Source organism: Acomys minous (assembly GCF_964271855.1).
Source record: "Acomys minous genome assembly, chromosome: 12".
NCBI lineage: Eukaryota > Metazoa > Chordata > Mammalia > Rodentia > Muridae > Acomys > Acomys minous.
The window spans coordinates 11,658,349-11,677,613 of record NC_140493.1 but is presented as its reverse complement, the minus strand read 5'-3'; the positions used below and the strand labels follow the sequence as shown (position 1 = coordinate 11,677,613).

Below are 19,265 nucleotides of genomic sequence, written 5' to 3'. Positions count from 1 at the left end.
CGTTTTCTCTACCTTTACCATCACCCCGGCTGTGCTTCTTTGGCTATGTTCCCAGACTGCGTAAGGTTTTGTTTTTCTTTTTTTAAAATACCATGAGAGTTTGTTAACAATAAATATGCCTGGAACAGATCCAGAAATATTTCACTTGAAAATTAAATTAATTCCCTACCTAGATCTACCCAATGGTCAGAACATTCTCCACAGTAGAGTGGAGAGTGGGATATGACTTTCTCACATACTCTGGTGCCTCATTTTTGACCATGTCCCCTGGAGGGGGAGACCTGGTGGCACTCAGAGGAAGGGCAGCAGGTTACCAAGAAGAGACTTGATACCCTATGAGCATATACAGGGGGAGGAAATCCCCCTCAGGAACAGTCATAGGGGAGGGGAGTAGGGGGAAAATGGGAGGGAGGGAAGAATGGGAGGATACAAGGGATGGGATAACCATTGAGATGTAACAAGAGTAAATTAATAAAAAAAAAAGAAAAGAAAAAAAGGGAAAAAATTAAATTAGTTAAATATGATTAACAACTATAAATGTCTCATTCAAGCTGACTTGGCATCACTCTTGATCAGGTTACAATGCAAAGGTTTCAACAATGTGTTTGAAACTGTAAAGAATTTTATGACTGCAATGATACTTGAGATGCATTGTGATTTTACTATTGGTTGAATAATCCTAACCTGAACATTTGAAGTCTAAAATGCTATGAAATCCACAACTTATTGTGTGTCAACTTGTCCCCACAAGTAGAAGATTCTAGACCCCACTTACCACGTTGTAGTCAGAACATAATTACTACTATTGCAAAAAAATTAACAGTAGGCTGTGTCTTCTTTAGTCACACACATTCTTTATGTATGAAAGATGAAGTTCATGTTTAGATTTTGGTCCTATTCCTAAGACATCTTATTTTCTATATGTTAACATACCCCAAATTCAAATGTAAAGAAAAAAAATACCTCTCTGGTCTCAGGCAGTTAGAATTATCTCAGCGTGTGATGGTGAACAAGTGACTTGATTGGCTATGGCCTGTTCCCTATCGAGACAGTGTACGGAAGAGGGTCTTAGGGCTCAGCTCAGCAGTAAAGCAAATGATCTGTGTGTGCGAGGCCCTGGCTTCCATTCTTAGTGCCATAAAAGGGTGGTGGTGAAACAAATGAATACAACTATCTCACCCACTTGTTAGGATGTTTAAGCAGACATACGACACTGAATGTGTTAAGCATTAAAAATGTGTGTGATGTGATAAACACACAAATGGGGGGGCCTGAAGAGTTTTGTCTTCTTTCTTCCATTTCTGTGGGTATTTGTCAAGTTAATACACATTAGAGTGTCACCTGGTGACTAATGCTTCTTAAGTGCGATCTGTTAGCCCCTTTATTGCCACAGCATGCTTTCTAAAGGCCTCCGTCGTCTCTTGAACATAAAAGGAATAAGTCTCTCTTTGAGATGTGCGTAGGGAAGCCGTGGAGGCAGCCCCACAACCTGCCCTCACAGGGTGGCCACTCATTCCTGTCCCTTGTCTTCTCTCACTAGAAAAAGAAAGATCGAGGAGAGGAGACGAAGCCGTGAAATCGGAATGACATAAATAATAGAGTCCAGGGGCTGGCGAAATGGTTCAGTGGGCACTACACAAACAGGAGGATTTGCATTCCTCTTTCTGGCACCTGTACAGTAAGAAGCCGGGTGTGGTATCACTGGCTCGTGGTCCTGCCGCTGGAAGGTGGAGACAAGGAGACTCTGGAGACTTACTGTTCGCCGCTCTAGTTGAACAGAGAGCTCCAGGTTTATGGGGGAGACTCTTTCAAAAAACAAAATGTGGCTGAAGAACATATTCAAAAGTTACTGCCTTTTGACAGCATCTGCCCAGGCAAGTGCAACCCTCTATACACGTACATACATCACATACACATACACATTCACATGTGTATGCATGCACATATATGTACGCACATGTATGAAACAAAGTATCCAAATGAGCTTCCTTAAAAGGATTTGTTTTTTTTTAATAGAAAATTCAAAGGATAAAAGTTTGGATTGAACAATTTTCTGTCTCCTCATGAAAAAAAAATCTTCCCCTTCAACTGTGTGTGATGGGGTGATTTGCTGCTTATGCAAGCATATCAAAATGTAGATATTAATTTTTTAAAGAATCAAGCTCTTAACAAACCCATGCAGAACTAGGTGTACACCTCTACCATCTGTCTTCTTCATCACAGGCTGACACTTTCATACAGAAGTATGTGTGGCTTTGTGGTAGGTGTGGCTCATTTACTGGTTGTCATCAATAAAACCTCTAAGGTGGAAAATCACCACCATTATAACTAAGGTTTGGCACAAATCACCTTCTGCACTGTGTTTTCCCCTTCCTTTCTGAGACATCCGAAACATGGAGTGCCCCAACGCCAACTCTATTATGGTGGGAAAGCCAGGACTCTCTTCTTGCTGTTCTTTTTCTTCTGTGAATCGATGAAAATGAAGTTCAGAGAACCAAGAAGTCCTCTGTTCCAGGAAGTTAGAGACAAGAAGATATAGTCTAGGATAAAATCAAGCAAGCAAGAAAGATGTTCAGACCAATACACAGTTATGTGCACAAACAGCAGAGATGGAAGACTATTTCAGAAATGACATTTATTTCCATGGCTGAGGTAGAATAATTGACAGGCTAAGATGGTGGAAATAATCTATACCACAAGAGAGAAGAGACAGGAAACAATGTGTTACTGAGAATGTATCTCAAGCTGTGGAGTTGCAGTGTTCCCCCTCACTCCCCCATAAGGTTTGTCTGAACTTTTCTTGGTGAGAAAGAAAATATTTCAAATTCACACAGGCTTCAGGATGAAGTTAAAACTTGTGAAATGAAACATCAGCTTCTATATTTTATTAAGTCTCGGCTCAAGTGCTAATGTGCAATGCCAACTTTACTACTCATGTAAAGGTAGGAAACCAGATGGGGAAAGGTTACAGTTTTATAGTGTTACAATAATGAAATGTCCGTGAAACCAAACTCTGAATTAATTTAAAAAATCATTTAAAACAAAGGGGGGATGTAGTTAATATTTCTAGCTAAATCTCAGAAAATTTAATCATAGAGCTACATTTCAGTGTTCATTTTAAACTGGAAATGAAGTTTATAAAAATATATTGAATATTAAGAAAAATGTAAAAGTATATGCATGCACATACCACACACACACACACACACACACACACACACACACAGACACAAATGCACATGCACACACAGAAACACACAATTCACATTCATGCACACATGCACACACACACACAGATTTATTCAAACACACCGCATGTCCACATTACACACCCACATATGCACAGACACAGACATGCACACACATATACACATATACAAATAGGCATATGTACAAGCCCCCAGACACACACACACACACACACACACACACACACACACACACACACACATACACACACACAATGGAGTTAGAAAGAGTAGGAGAAAACACACAGCCTGAGAGTCCCTGACTTACCATTGAGGACAAGCTGCATTGTGGTCATTACAGCATTGATTTACAAGGTGCATGGGCTCTGAATAGCAGTGTCAGAAGTTCTATCACACTTTTCTCATGTCCAATATATAGCTGCTAGATACGGACATCTTATTAGCATCTTCGAGAAGCTGAGTAGCTGCCTTGTACCCAGTGGACATTCTCTGTGTTCAACCATCATTTACTTTCTTATTCCTACCTCTCAGGACTAAGGGTCAAATCTGTTCTGTTCACATATTATACCGTTTATCATGTATAGTTAATGGTGACCAAAGCAGACTAATGACAACCATGAGTCATAGGGAGTACCAGGACAGTAATAATCCTTGATCTCTAAGAGAAGACGACGGAGTTAGAAAAAAAATGAATGCTTAATTAAAGATTGAAAACTCTAGTCAGTACAATTTACACCAGACATTGCAAATGCGTGAAGACAAGTCATTTCATCTAGCGTTTCAAAGCACACTGGCATAAGCCACAACCCATCAATTAGAACTGGCTCTGTGATTCCTATTTAAAAGAACTACAAAAAAAAAAAAAAAAAAAAAAAAAAAAAAAAGAAAAAAGAAAAAAGAAAAAAATGGAACACACTCCTTTATTTCCTGTGCTACTAAACCTGTCAAGTTTAATACACAGATATTTCAGATATTTATAGAAATAGTGAATATAGAGGGATGATGGAATCACCTAGCTTGCTCATCCAGGGCTGTTTTGACCTCTGCATCCTTTGCAAGCTTGCTGCTTGCCTTGCTGCACCGAGGAAGGAAGATGTGTCACAGAATGACAGCAGATTGTAGTAGTAAATACACAGCAAACCCAGACAGCAGGCACCGCATGGGCCTTCAGAGGGTCAGAAAGGCAAGGAAAAGGAAAAGTAACTGGCAGAAAGGAAGACCAAAATTACAGCTATGAGGTTGTAGTCTGACAGGTGTAGATGATTAATGTCAAATTCACAGAGACTGTGGTTGCAATCAATAGGACCCTGGATCCTAATCTTTGTTTTAATTTTTTTTTTAAATTACAAGTTGTGCAGTGGGAGGTAATTTAATCTGGGTGGGAGGGCACATGTATGCAAAAGTGTGTGTTGTGGTGGGCAGTATGGTGGCACTGATTTTCTCCTTCCGCCTTTACACAGGTCCCTGGCATCAAACTAAGGGCACCAGGTTGGCTCTGCAAACTGGTGCTTCTACCTACTGAGCCTTTATGTCAGCCCCACTAATCTTTACTATGGAATAGTATTTTAACCATTGCATTCATCTCACATTATTACTAAAAACTTAACCATATTAAGTAACTTTCAAGGATAATATCATTAGTCTCAGAACTAGTTTTATTAAATTTTACTGTACAAAGTTCCTCTTTTTCCAGGGATTAACTTCAGTAAGTCGCTGAGGGAAAAACTTCCAGGATATGACTTTTCAAGATCTTTGTCTCAGAAAACATGATTTTATTCTTTGTCTATGAGATTACTCTATTGAGATGTGACGGAGTCTTCTAAATTTATGTGAGTGTTTATTGTGTATTCCTATTGGCCTATATGACCACTTATGCCCAAACTGTTCTGTTTTTTCTACTTAAAATTCTTATCATACAATATGTTTTGAGTATGTTTCCCCTCTCCTAATTTTTTCCAGATCCTCCCCACTAAACTTCATGAGCTCTCCCTTTGTCTCAACAAACAAACAAACAAACAACCCACCAAAAAGCAAAAAAAAAAAAAAAAGAAAAAGAAAAACAAACCAAATGAAACAACACACACACACACACACACACACACACACACACACACACACACACACACCAATAACAAAACCTAGGAAGTCCCTCAACACTCAGAGATCTATATGTTAGAGGAGGCAGGAGGATTGTAATAACCCAGGTGACAGATGAGTCCAAGAAAAACAGTATCTTCCCAACACAACAGGAGTGATGGATGTATGGGCTCACAGAGACTGTGACAGGATGCACAGGTCCCAAATAATTATATTTACATCCCAATTGTTATCCCATTGCTTGTATCCTCCCGTTCCTCCCTCCCTCCTGCTTTCCCCTTACTCCCCACCCCTATGACTGTGACTGAGGGGGACCTCCTCCTCCTCCTGTCTATGCTCATAGGGTATCAAGTCTCTTCTTGGTAGCCTGCTATCCTTCCTCTGAGTGCCGCCAGGCCTCCCCATCCAGGAGACGTGGTCAAATACGGGGCCCCAGAGTTCGTGTGAAAGTCAGTCCCCACTCTCCACTCAACTGTGGAGAACATCCTGTCCATTGGCTAGATCTGGGTAGGGGTTCGAATGAAGCACTCCGAAGGGTCTGAAACTTCACTCCACTTATACCTCAACTCATATATGGTGAAAGTTGGAAGTGGAGTCCCTTTTTTGCCACTCTGTGTCCCCAAATGATCTCTTTCTCCTTTATATCCTGGTCCTAATAAATCTATTTACTGATGCTTTATACTGCATGCTAATGCAGAGCCTTGAAAAGATAGAAGCAAGCTTTCCAGCAGTCGCTGCCAGCATTACACAGCTGTGCTTGGCTACAGCTCTGATGTTTCTTCACCCAGTTTATTAGTATGCACTTTCTACTATGACTACGCACAATTCATATGTTCTCCCTCTTGTCACTAGCTCTTACTTTTCTCTTTTAATTCTTATTCTGAAAAATTTGCAGATAGTAGCCCAGCCTTGTCTTCCCAGCTACTCCCCCACTCCCCCCACTGACTTTTTTTTATCAGCTGATCTAATACCTACTTCCTTTCCACTCTTATCTGTGACTAATAGCCTGGTCTGCACCGTATTGCTTCCCCCTCTTAATCTCTCCTACTAATATCCGAGCATGCACCATATTATCCATCTCTTTTTCATCTTTCAAGAGTTACTATTTTCGAAGGGGTCATTGTTTTAAGCTAGATAGTGTGACATTTGCATAGAGGGCCTACCCCTGCTGTAACAGAGATAGCTCAGCAGTTAAGAGCACGGGCTGGTCTCCTTGGAACACAGGTTTGATTTCCAGCACGCATATGGTGGGTCATAATCATCTGTAACAGCAGTTTCAGGGGATTTGACACACTCTTACGGCCTGCGAGGGCACTATGAACATAAGTAGTGCACAGAAAAACATACAGGCAAAACATTTATATACATAAAATAATTTAAAAAGTTGAACAATGGACACACCATGGAATCGAGAATGTTTTTAAGGTACACAGGAAAGCTGAAATAATGTCTTATATTATACCTTACATTGTGATGGAATGAAGCTATAAGTGAACAAGAGAAACAGCAGAACATGTACAAAGTTGGAGAATGAAAAATACCAGCTAACCAATGATCAGAGAAATTAATAGATACTCGAAAATCCCTAGAATTGAGTGAAAATGAAACACAACATTCTAAACCTTATGGGTGGAAATAAGAACAGTAATAAGATGGACGTTCATAGCTATAAAAATCAGAAATTATTATTATTATTATTTTTATTATTATTATTATTATTAAATGATTATTAAAAATCAGAAATATTAGATAAATTAATTTACAATATATACTCTGAATTTAAGAAACAAGAACAACCCCAAGCCCAAATTAGATGATGTCAGAAATTAATGAACTAGAAAATTAAACACAATATAGGAATCAACTAGAAAAAAAAGTTGGTTCTTCGATAACATAAACAAGGTCAAAAATAGTCAAATGATCAAAAGAATCAGAAAATCTAAATTCACATAGGACTTTAAAGAGAAACATTACAACAGATCCAATAAAATTCATAAAATCATTAGTATATATTCTAAAAGTATATTTCATTAGATTGAAAATGATGTGTTTCTAGATATACCAAAATTAAATTGTCACAACATAAAGAATTTAATAAGATCTCAAAATAACAAGACTGAAGAATAAGAGAAGTCTCCCAACTAAAATAAGTCCACTGCTAAATTCAACCGGATCTGTAAAGAATTGGCAACAAATACTCAAAAGCCATTTATTCTATGAAATATAAGGGAAAATAACACACTAAACACCTTCTACAAATTCAATATTACCCCAGTGCCAAATCCAGAATAAGACACAACAGAAAAACAAGAAAAGTACAGAACAATTGTCCTGATTAATATAGATTCAAAAAATAACGAATATAATACAAAAAAGCATTCTAGCACACTTCAAAAATTTTACCATAATCAAGTCAGTTTCATCCCAGAGATACACGAATGGTTCAACATACTCAAGTAAATAAATGGCGTGTCATACAAATAGACCCAAGGACAGAAATCACACCATCATTTCTCTGTAAACTGCTAGAGCAAAAAGTATGGGAAATACTTGAAAGTATCTGCATAGGCAAGCACCAGCTGCTCGAAAACAAACTAAAAGACCTACAGGAGACAAATGTGACCTGCTGATGTTAAAAAGCTTCTATACAGCAAAGGAAACTGAGTTAGTGTCAGAGAAAACATACAGAATTGAAGAAAACTTTGCTGATTGTATATCTTACAAACAAACAAACAAACAAACAAACAAAAACCTGGCATCTACCATATACAATGAACTAAAACAACTAAAGAAACACAAACCAACCAGGCATTACATGGCATACTGAAATGAACAGAGAGTCTCAAGAGGTGAAATACAAATGGCCAACACACAGAAAAGGAGGCTCAACGTCACTAGCTAGAGGAATTGGAAAGGCAGGCATCAAGAAAACAAAAGTAACAAGAAAACCCTTGCACAGAGCTGGGAGAAATGCATGCTACTTCAGCCATCACAGATGTCAGCATGAAGGTTTCTCTGAAATCTGCCATATAACCTAACCACAGCATTCCTCCCAAACTGTAAGTCAGTGCATCACACAGATACTTCACAACCATGTTTCCTGCATTGCAGTGTGCACAACAGCTATGTCTGTCCACAGAGGAAGGGATGAAAGCAAGCATCATTCATATACACGGTGGAATCTGTTCAGCCATAAGATTATAATGCTTGCAGGAAAATGGATATAAACAGAGATTATCATATTAAGTGACTCTCAGAAAGACAAATATCACATTATTTTCCCATTTGTGAGTCCTAAGTTTTATATATGTACCTAAAATCAAATATATACAGATGAAATGAAAGAAGGCACACAGTTGTCTGGAAAACAAGGGAAAATGGTCAGGAAGGGCACTTAGTGGATCTGTTGAAAGAATGTGCTCCAACATCATCATGACACAATTGCATAAAAATGTTCTGTGTGACTCCGTATAATAAATAAAGTTTAAAATATTAGCTTGGACTCTTAAAAAAAAGTCAGGTTCCATAATTAAAAATCAAGTGAAACATATAGTAACAATAATATACCAAACACAAAACCACCTCAAAAAAAAAAAAAAAAAAAAAAAAGACTCCAAGTGGTGGTGGGTTTTTAACTATAGTAAAACATCCTCAAAGGAGACTCCTCTGCATTTAATAGTGACATTTCCCTGAGAGATTTTTTTTTTCCTTTCCTCTGAAATACTCCCTTCCCAGTCCTTTCAAGAGAAAGCCAACAGGAATACGTACATGATAGTGTTGATGCCCGACAGCTGCTGGAACATCTGTAAGCCACATCCCACAACTAACGCTCGGCGAGTTGGGGGGTAACTCAGCATTCTGCAGATTATAGGTCCAGCTGTTTTTACAAAAGAGAGAGAGAAAGACCCAGTTGTTACTTGTAGCTCTCATAGCAAAATCTCTGTGGCGTTAATATCATTGGGTACTTAAACTTTTACATAAGTCTTGGAACAATGTATTACTTCTAAAACCAGCAGTTTTTTTTTATAGTTGTAATTTCAAAAGGAACAGCAGAGAATTCTGATGATGGCAAGCCATGGGTACTATTTAGACTCACATAACTGAATCTGTCTCACATTATTCTTGCTTGAATTCTTTCCAGTTACAATTATTAGTTGTGCCTTTTGCTTTTCCACTTTCTCCATAATTAAATATGACTTAACACGCATCCATGTGGGACCGTTTACAAAGTAACTGGCAAAAACAACTACATGAAATAGCACCTATTAAAAAAATAAGAAACAAAATTCATCCATCTCTCTTCTGTTGACATCCAGGAATTTAGGCTTGTTACCAATTCTGGTTATGGATATACTGAGTATTATCAAAATGTAATAAAAATGTTTATTGTGCATACATACACACATGTATAGAGGTGTTCAAAAACTGAGTGGGTTCTGAAGAGGCATTCAGTGATCATTTTAAAATATAAATCAGAAGCTAGTGAGATGCCTTAACTGGTAAAGGCACTTGTCTACAAGCCTGATGACACAAGTTCCATCCTGGGGACCCACATGACAAAAGGAATAAGTAATGCCTGCACTGTGCCTTCTGACATCCACAAGCACCCAGACACAGGTATGCACAACCAATCATGTGTGAGCATACACACACACACACACACACACACACACACTCACTCACTCACAAATAGGCAAATGTAGTAAAATATAAACGGGATTTCAAAAAGCCTATATCAGATCAGGGCATCTGTAGTATCAAAATTGCTGAGGCCTCTAGCAAGGTAACTGGCCTGTGTCAGAGCATAGTTCCTACTCTCTGAAGGGCTTGCTTCAGACTGCCAGCTAAACACTAACAGATGTTGTATATGACATCCTTGCTGGGCTAGAGACCACTCACAGGATCTAGAACTTCCCTGCTCTTAAAGGAGATGGCCTGTGATTCCCAGGATGCTTAACTCAAGCCCTCGCCCTGGATGTCAGCCTTCATCAGCAAACCCTCGAGAGACAAACTCCAAGTAAATTGCACTACTTCAGGAATGTTCTGAGAGTCACATATTTAGTTTGCAGAAATGGCAAAGGATGTGTGTCATCTCAATAATACACATTAATATGGGACGTGGAGCCAGAGCACTAACTAGAGCTGAATGCTATGGGGCTAAGACTATCCTGCCTCCTCAAGAGTATGATTAAAATCATAAACTGCGACACATCGAATATACTTCTATCAATGTTAAGACATCACAAACCAGCCCAAAGAAGCACTGATGGTCACCCAAAGCTCAATAAAATGACACTCATTTCAAACATAGGCCAAGTGTATGCCATATATAAAACTGACATCGACTCACTCAAGCCCTGAGCTCAGCCCTCAAATGACCAACAAGTGAGGACAGAGTGAGATCACACTAGGTTACCTGTCCTGTCTGCAGTGGGGAGCTCTCAGAAGGCGCAGAGCTCAAGACAGGGACAAATGCCAGGCACCAGCCTGACCCAGAAACAGACTTTGAAACACTGGCTGCCACCAAAGTGGGAAAATCAAGGAACAGACGGGCTCCTACAACCTGTGGAGGGAGAACAGGGCTAAGGATGCCTTCATTTCAACCCAATCAAAGGCATTTGCAACTTGTATTCACCAGAGCTGTGAGAAAACAAATTTCTACTTCTGAAAATAAAATTTGAATCGTATGTATGCATGTATGTATGTATGTATGTATGTATGCATGCATGCTTTTGCATATGTCTGGACCTGCATGCTATGGCATGCATGTGGAGGCCAGAGAACTATTGGCAGTAGCTGGTTCTCTCTGTCTACCATGCAGGTTCTAGAGATTAAACTCAAGTTGTTAGCTTCAGGCTTGGTGTCAGGTCTTTACCCCATGAGCTGTCTTACCCGCTCAAAATTTCAACCTTTGTAGCCTGCATATAATCGACTTTACTAGGTATCCATCTGTGTGAGCCCTGTTCCCTTAGAATTTGTTTGCCCCCTTGAAATGACTGTCTCTACTCTCCCAGGAAATGAAATGGGCAAATGTCTCCTCCTCTCCTGTGCCAAGCAACGAGGCACAGGGACCTCAAGAGCACTACGCAAACAGCTGTCCATCAGCCTTGAGATCTTCTGTATGCTAAGCAGATCTGGTGATCCTGGTAAACACTCTGTATGTCTTCACTGTTTCTCTGTGTCTGCTTTGAATCCTGGGCTGTCTTGGAATAAGAGCTTACATGTCTGTTATACCCTCACTGTGCAGCAGCCTCGCCCAGACAGCCCTGGTCCCGTGTCTCTAAGTCAGCTTTAATTCCTTGACATTAGTCACTAGCAGGTTGTAATACACATTATAAGCAACCAACTGTTGGGGAATTTGTCACAGCAACCACTAGAGACTCATTAATATACAGGAAAAATGTAAGAACTGCACTCAAAACAGCCAGTAAGAGATTAAGACAGAATCAGGAATAATGTTATGGCATCAAATACATCATTTTAAAACAATAGACTAATTCTCCAAAACATGAAACCTTTGAAGTTCATAGAGGGCCTGAGTAGTGGGACCTATAAGTTATAGAAAAGTAATTTATTGGGCTGGAGAGATGGCTCAGAGATTAAAAGCACTGACTGCTCTTCCAGAGGTCCTGAGTTCAATTCCCAGCAACCACATGGTGGCTCACAACCATCTATAATGTGATCTGACACCCTCTTCTGGCCTGCAGGTATACATGCAGGCAGAATATTGTATACATAATAGTAAATAAATAAATCTATTAAAAAAGAAAAATAATTTATTAAGGCATTTGGAGGGCTAGAAGATTGCACAGTGGTCAAAACACTTGCTGCATAGAATCTGAGCTTAGTTCCCAATACCCGTGATAAGCAGCTCTATGGAATCCAACATCCTCTTCTGGCCTCTATGGGCAGTCACACATATGGCATATATCATACTTACAAAGACATAGAACCACACACACACACACACACACACACACACACACACACACACACACACTGGCACACTCACACTTACACACAGACACACACTACGCACACATACATACATAATCACATACCTACACACATGAACACATATAAACATAAACACACATGTACATACACACACACACACACACACACACACACACACACACACGCACGCACACAGCTTGACCCTCAGTACAAGCATTCTTTTTTTTTTTTTTTGTAAGTTATGTTTCTTATTTCTTATCCATATTGGCTTTCACAGGTGTTTGGTTCAGATTTTGCCTCTGTTTTATAATTTTACTTATTCCTGAACTTAGTCCAGGATCAGGTATATAGACAATAGTCAATAACTATTTGCTTAATGAATATGAGAAAGAAAGGAAAGGAGAGAGGGAAAACCCCACAAAACCTCCAGGCAGAGAGTGTTGCTGAGAACTTGTGGATGGAGAGACCTGAGCACATTCCAGGCTGGTAAACAATGTTGTGGTCCATTACAGGCACCACTGAGTCTTGAGTGCACCCATGCTGTCCTCCTTGACAGGAGCAGACGATGTTTGTCATTACAAGCTGGTACCTGGCACACACTCAATTCGGCATAATATGCTGCTGCTATTGATAAATCCAACCCATGTGGTGCAATCATTCCTTCACAGTCTGCCATTTATGCCAATACATTTTGAAATCCTGCAAAGCAATCAATTTGCCAAGATGCGGTAATGGGCCAGTTGTCTATAAGTGCACGCTTGCAAGTGAATCAATCACTCTAAATTAGGGCCCAAATGCAATCTCTGTGTCAATCTACACACTATTATTGAGGGTAAAATTTTTTTATACTTGTGAGAACAGATAATGACAAGGCTTACTACTGTTGAAATACTTTTTTCCAAGAAACTTATATTATTACTATTAAGAACTCATTCTGAAGTTTAAAATACTTTCTCAGTCAAGAGCATCTAGATAAATGACATGGCCATAAATTTATTCTCCACCTTAGTAATTTTCATATGTAAAACTTCAGAATTTTTTAACAGCCACGGGACACTGATAACCTATTGAGGAAAGGATGTATTGAGAACTCCTTCTCCAGAAAACCATTCTAGAGCAAAGAAAGCATTACTCTTAAATGAGGAATTTTCCCAGCTTTAATGTTAAGAATATGTAAAACAAGCAATTTTAAATGTAAAGATATTTTCTTTTTAAATTTAAATAATTTATTCAGATTATATCTTATTTGTTATTCCATCACTTGTATCCTCCCTTTCCTCCCTCCCTCCCACATCCGCCCTACTCCCCTCCCCTAGGTCTATGATCGAGGGGGGACCTCCTCCCCCACTATATGGTCAGAGGCTATCAAATCTCATCTTGGTAGCCTGTTTATTCTTTCTTTGAGTGCCACCAGGACTCCCCACTAAGGGGGAGCGGTCAAATAGGGGGCACCAGAGTTCATGTCAAAGTCAAGGACAGATATTTTCACCTGGTAGTATTTTGATACTATTTTCAGAAACTATCCTCCTTAGTAATAAAATAAAGTGTTTTTTTAAAAACTTGTCCAATTTTTAAAAAATGATGCTATATTTTAGGAAATAAGACTATATTTGACTTACACTTGTTAATTGCATAGAGCCATGGCAGTGTCAAACAGTGCAATTTCTTCAGTCAGGGAAGAGGAGAGCTGGAACCACCTTAGTTATTCAGTATTTATGTGATGGGTCCACCTTCTGAGAATTCCATGCACCGCCTACGTGACAACTGCTATTTCACAGGAGTGTGTGTGTGTGTGTGTCTGTCTGTCTGTCTGCCAATAATTAAAGGTAAGATGTACATATACACCTAATTCAAACCTTATGTAATTATTTCTTTTAGTTCTCTAGTAAAAATTCTCTAGGACGAAGTACAACATCGTCAGCCACTTGTTGAGGGTTAACTGGTGCAGTGCCCTGCATGTATAATCCTCAAATTTAGTAATCCAAGACAGGATAACAGTGAGTTTAAGGACTCAATTATAGAAAAGATCCTGTGTCAAAAATAAAATAAGATTTAAAAAGTACATGTTTCCTGTGTTTGTCAGTAAATAAATAACCCCACTTCTAAAGTATCACAAAAATAAATAAAATAATTTCATGAGTATGAAAAACAAGTATAACATAAGGCTATAGAAAATAAGACCTGATCTCAAAATAAAATAAAAATGACTAATAAAGGCAGACACACAGCTTATTGGTAAAGTGCTTGCCTCACATGTTAAGATGTCCTAAGTTCAATTCCAAGAACTATTAAAAAAACAATAAAATAAAAATAATAACATTTATCTTGTACTTAACACAATGCTCCTAAATAAAATGCTAATAAATTATAAAATAAAAAATAAATGCTAAATTAATAATATTTGCACTACACCCTATAAACAATCAATTCAACTTATTTCACAGATATATTTCAGACAGCATTGGTGCTGCCTTCTAAAACCAAACTAAAACAAAACAAGAACAACCCTGCAGAGCAGGCGGATCGCTGTGAGTTCGAGGCCAGCCTGGTCTACAAAGCGAGTCTAGGACAGCCAAGGCTACACAGAGAAACCTTGTCTCAAAAAACCAAAAAAAAAAAAAAAAAAAAAAAAAAAAAAAAAAAAAGAACAACCCTGCAAGTATTCTTATATCTCTATACAAATAGAATATTTTGAGATAAGTAAACTATGTTTCTGTACAAAACTATTTTAGTTTTAAAAACTCCATACTCATATTCGGAATTTTATCTGGACATTTGAACAATGTTTGTTTTGTTTCAAAGATTAAATTGCTTAACAAATAAACATTATTGAGGATCTTAACTTGCAAATTCAACAACTGCGATCACTGCATACTGAACTTTACATAAGACGGTTCCACAAATAAAAGTAACAAGATGTTCTATTATCTTGTAGTGGGGTGGAATACATAAAAAATGCAACTGTCCTACTTAATTCCATATGTAAGAGTGCCACAAAAGCACAGAGTGTTTTGAAATAAAACACCTTAAAGAATGTTGTTTTCTATCCACATGGTTCTCAGAAAAAAACCAAAAACCCATCATTATTCTGAAAATACTCAGGACCAGACATAAAACTGAGTCAAATGCGGTTCTTTCCCTGCCCCAAGTCTTTCCCCAACTCTTCTATTGCCTCTAGCAAAGAAGAAAAGAAAAGAAGAAGAAGAAGAAGAAGAAGAAGAAGAAGAAGAAGAAGAAGAAGAAGAAGAAGAAGAGAGCAAGGAGAAAAGGAAGAGGAAAGAAATGCCATGGATTCAGGGCACCCAGCACAGCTCTGTGGAAGAGGAGTCCCTTGCATGGGTGAGGTACTGGGCTCACCTCAGTTCTGCAAGACAGCAGGAAACCAACATGGCCTCCTACTGTTGTGCTGTTGTTTCTTCCAAAGGAAACATTCTCTCCTGGAGGGAGGAGAGCAGCTCATAAAACTCTAGAAATTGGTGAAGGAAGTTAACAAGGAAGACTGGCTAGGTGGCCCATCCAGTGAAGGAACGTGCTGTTAAATACCAAGCCTGGTGGCCCCCAGTTCATTCCCCAGGACCCACACTGCAGAAGCAGAGAACTGACTGAGACTCCTGAATGTTGGCCTCTGATTCCACCTCAGGCTTCAGCGTGTGTGTACCCACACAGTGCACACACACCCATGCACCCACACCTGTGCACACAAGCACACATGCAAAATAAATAGATGTAATAAATTAAACAACTTTAGAAGGCTCAGGATGCTCCTGATGACTACAAAATTCACACAGCATCTCTAATGTTGTCTAAATAGTGACAGCAGCAGAGTAAGAAATCTCCACTACCTTCAAACTCCAGGGATGCAGATTTTTGTGAGCCATCACTTGTAGTAATGTGGGCTTTTTGATGATGCAGCTGCCTTTGAGTCATCTATGATTCCAACCTAAATTCTTTTACATACTCTTATAAATAATTCTATTGTTAAGTATTGAGTGTTCTTCCTGCATGTACACCTGTAGGCCAGATCACATTACAGATGGTTGTAAGCCACCATGTGGTGGCTGGGAATTGAACTCAAGACTTTTGAAAGAGCAGGCAGCACTCTTAACCACTGAGCCATCTCTCCAGCCCCATAAATAATTCTAATATATTTATTGCACTAGGCTAGATTTGGGTGGAATTATTTTGGCCAGTTATTGGTGCTCTAACTGAAATGAATAGACATTTTTTTTTTCATTTATCCCCAGAAAAACTCTCCCAGTGACTACTTTTCAAAAACACATCAGTGTTAGTCATTCAACACAAAATAAAAAATAAAGATTATCACTAAAATGAAGTCATTCTAATTTTCCACACTGCAGGTGGTGGTAGAGTTTTATATCTTAGAAAACAAGACTTGATTCTATGTATGGATTTTGGGGCATTCTCTTATCTCTCCCTTAAAAGGCCTAACTCTGAAAATAGAGTAGGTAATGGTACAAGGGCTGGATGTTAGTAGGCAGTAAGAGAAAAGAGTCACAGTGAAAACCACACATAAACCAACCTGCCTCCATCTTAGGCTTGGAAGCCATCTTATAGCAAAGGCAAATTCAATTCATTCCTGTCTATAACTAAATCTGTTTCTCAAGGACTGGGCTATGCCCCATCTGTAACCTTAACTACAAATGGTTCTGTAAACACTTGTTCCAGGAAATGGCAATCATGTCTTTGTTTCAAAATGTTATCATGGTCACCTGTTGTGATGACTACTTTGTTAGGCGTACCTTGTTGTGACTGCCTCATTATAACTACTTTGTTATGCTCACCTTGCTATGACTACATTGCTATGACTGCCTTGTTATGACTACCTTGTTATGACTACCTTGCCACCGTGTCGTTATGACCAACTTGTTATGCTCTGTTCTGCCCATTTGCCGGCTGAATCCCCCATTTGGAAACCTCTTATGCCTGAACTACAAAACCCTTATCTTTTCCATATCCAAGACTGATCTCTTCAGCCTCACCTTTAGGAAGAGACACTCCATATACATGAATTTTTAAAAAAGCTTCCTTTAATTAATTTTGCTTGCTTTAGTCTATTTGGCCATGATAATTTGGGCTGGTAGTCTTTCTCCCCTCATCAGAGGGATTAATAGAGCTCATATATATTACAGTGAACAGATTTTAGGGTGAAAAGTAAAGCTAGGGGTAAAGTTGTGAGGCCAGGAGCAGCAGTAATGAAAAGCAGAGAAGCCTGAAGTGGGTATCAGACAGCCAAGCAGTCTAGACCAGAAAAAGGACAAGGTAATAGGCTAGTTACAGTAGGGAAACTGATCCCTCAGAGCACACTATTGTCTTTTCATATAGTCTTGCTTCGAATGAGTCTAACTGTAACAGGCCAACTTGGAAGTAAGGATGGCTGCTAACAAGGCATTTCTACCTAAGAGACCACTTGAGACTCCATACACAAGTGCCTAAATATGAAGTAACCATGAAAAGATGGTAGCTCCTTCTTGGTGATTGTACCAATGGAACTCTCTACCATAGTAAAGCTAATCATGTAAAGGTAGCAGATAGTTTTTTTTTTCCTGCCACATCCAGTTCCCAGAATAACAACTCATGAAACTAATTAGATACTACACAAATACCTAGGCCATACAGCTAGGCTCTTCTCTGACTAGCTCATAACTTAAAATAACCCATTTATACTCTTCTACTTTCTGCCACGTGGCCGGTCACCTAAGCACAGGGAGCACGCCTCCGTCTTCCTCACATTGTGCTGGCTGAAATCTTACACACCTGGCCCTATCCCAAAATTCTTTCTGCCTCCCGGATGCTCCACTTTCTCTTTGCTGCCTATGATATTGGCCGTCAGATATATTATTGGCAGGTGCTACATCCACACAATACACAAGATATTCCCTCTACATGTAGATGTGTGAACAAAGAGAGCCTGTTATTGTAACAGCCCTTAGGACGTCAGTGGATGAATAAATGCTGGCAGTCAGTCAGGGTCAGCAGCTAACAAAAGAACAGAGAGGCTTCAACAGCCCCTAACTGGCTGGCTAGTACATGAACAGCATGTGACCATCTCTCTGGTTGAGCCCAGGGGGCATGCAAGGAAAGTGTGGGCCTGCCATCTGCTCAGTTCATGACAGGCCAGAGAATTAACAAAGCTGAATTTCTCTCTTTATCTTGGTTACTTTGGGTAAAGCCTTGTTGATTTTATTATTCTTTTCAAAGAACCAATTCTTTGTTTCATTAATTCATTGAAATTTTTTTTTTACTTCTAGTTCATTCCAACTTAACGATTTTTTAAAAAATTATTTTTTTCTATCCTTTTTTGTGCGTGTTTTGTTCTTATTTCTTTCAAGGCCTTCTGGAACAATATGACGTGATTACTACAAACTTAGTGTATGTGCTACAAGTTTTCCTCTAATAACCAACTTCATCATATCCCACAGACCATAATATGCTGTGTTTTCATGAAATTTCAATTCTAGTGTCACAATCTACAAGGTGCGGGGATTGACCTAACAGGGCCAAGAGGGAATGTAGAAAGAACATACACACACACACACACACACACACACACACACACACACACACACACACACACAGAGGAAAGCTGGAATCAAGTAGGCAATATGTTTCGACAGAGATACAGCAACAGCAAGCTGAAAACTCAGCATGTTTATTACACACAGCGTTAGGGAGAAGACAGTGACTTAGCTAATCCCTATAGAGGGCCTCCATAGGACAGCATCTCAAGTTACAGTCACCTGGGAGGAAGAAACTGTCACAGTTTATGCACATGCTGGCAAACATTTGTCCTTGGACCAGGTGAAGGCTTTGGCATTCCCATGGCTATGAGGCGCTGAGATCCTTTACCTGGCCCTGCTGCTCATTTCAATAACATACATTCAACTAGGATTTCATTTGCTCCTCACATTCTAGGGCTATATCTAATTTCCTCTTGATTTCTCCCCTGCCTCGATGTCCATGCCTTAGTGTGCTATTCGCCTT

The 19,265-nt window shown here is 39.2% G+C and overlaps 1 protein-coding gene across 1 annotated transcript in view; it reads right to left on the bottom strand.

Moving 5' to 3' along the window:
• SLC2A13 (solute carrier family 2 member 13) overlaps positions 1-19,265 on the bottom strand; it is a 289,570-nt gene that overhangs the window by 128,853 nt on the left and 141,452 nt on the right. Inside the window, exon 4 of the mRNA XM_084748255.1 lies at positions 9,075-9,183. Within this exon, the coding sequence (XP_084604381.1) occupies positions 9,075-9,183 (109 nt within the window). The remainder of the gene's footprint in view (positions 1-9,074; positions 9,184-19,265) is intronic.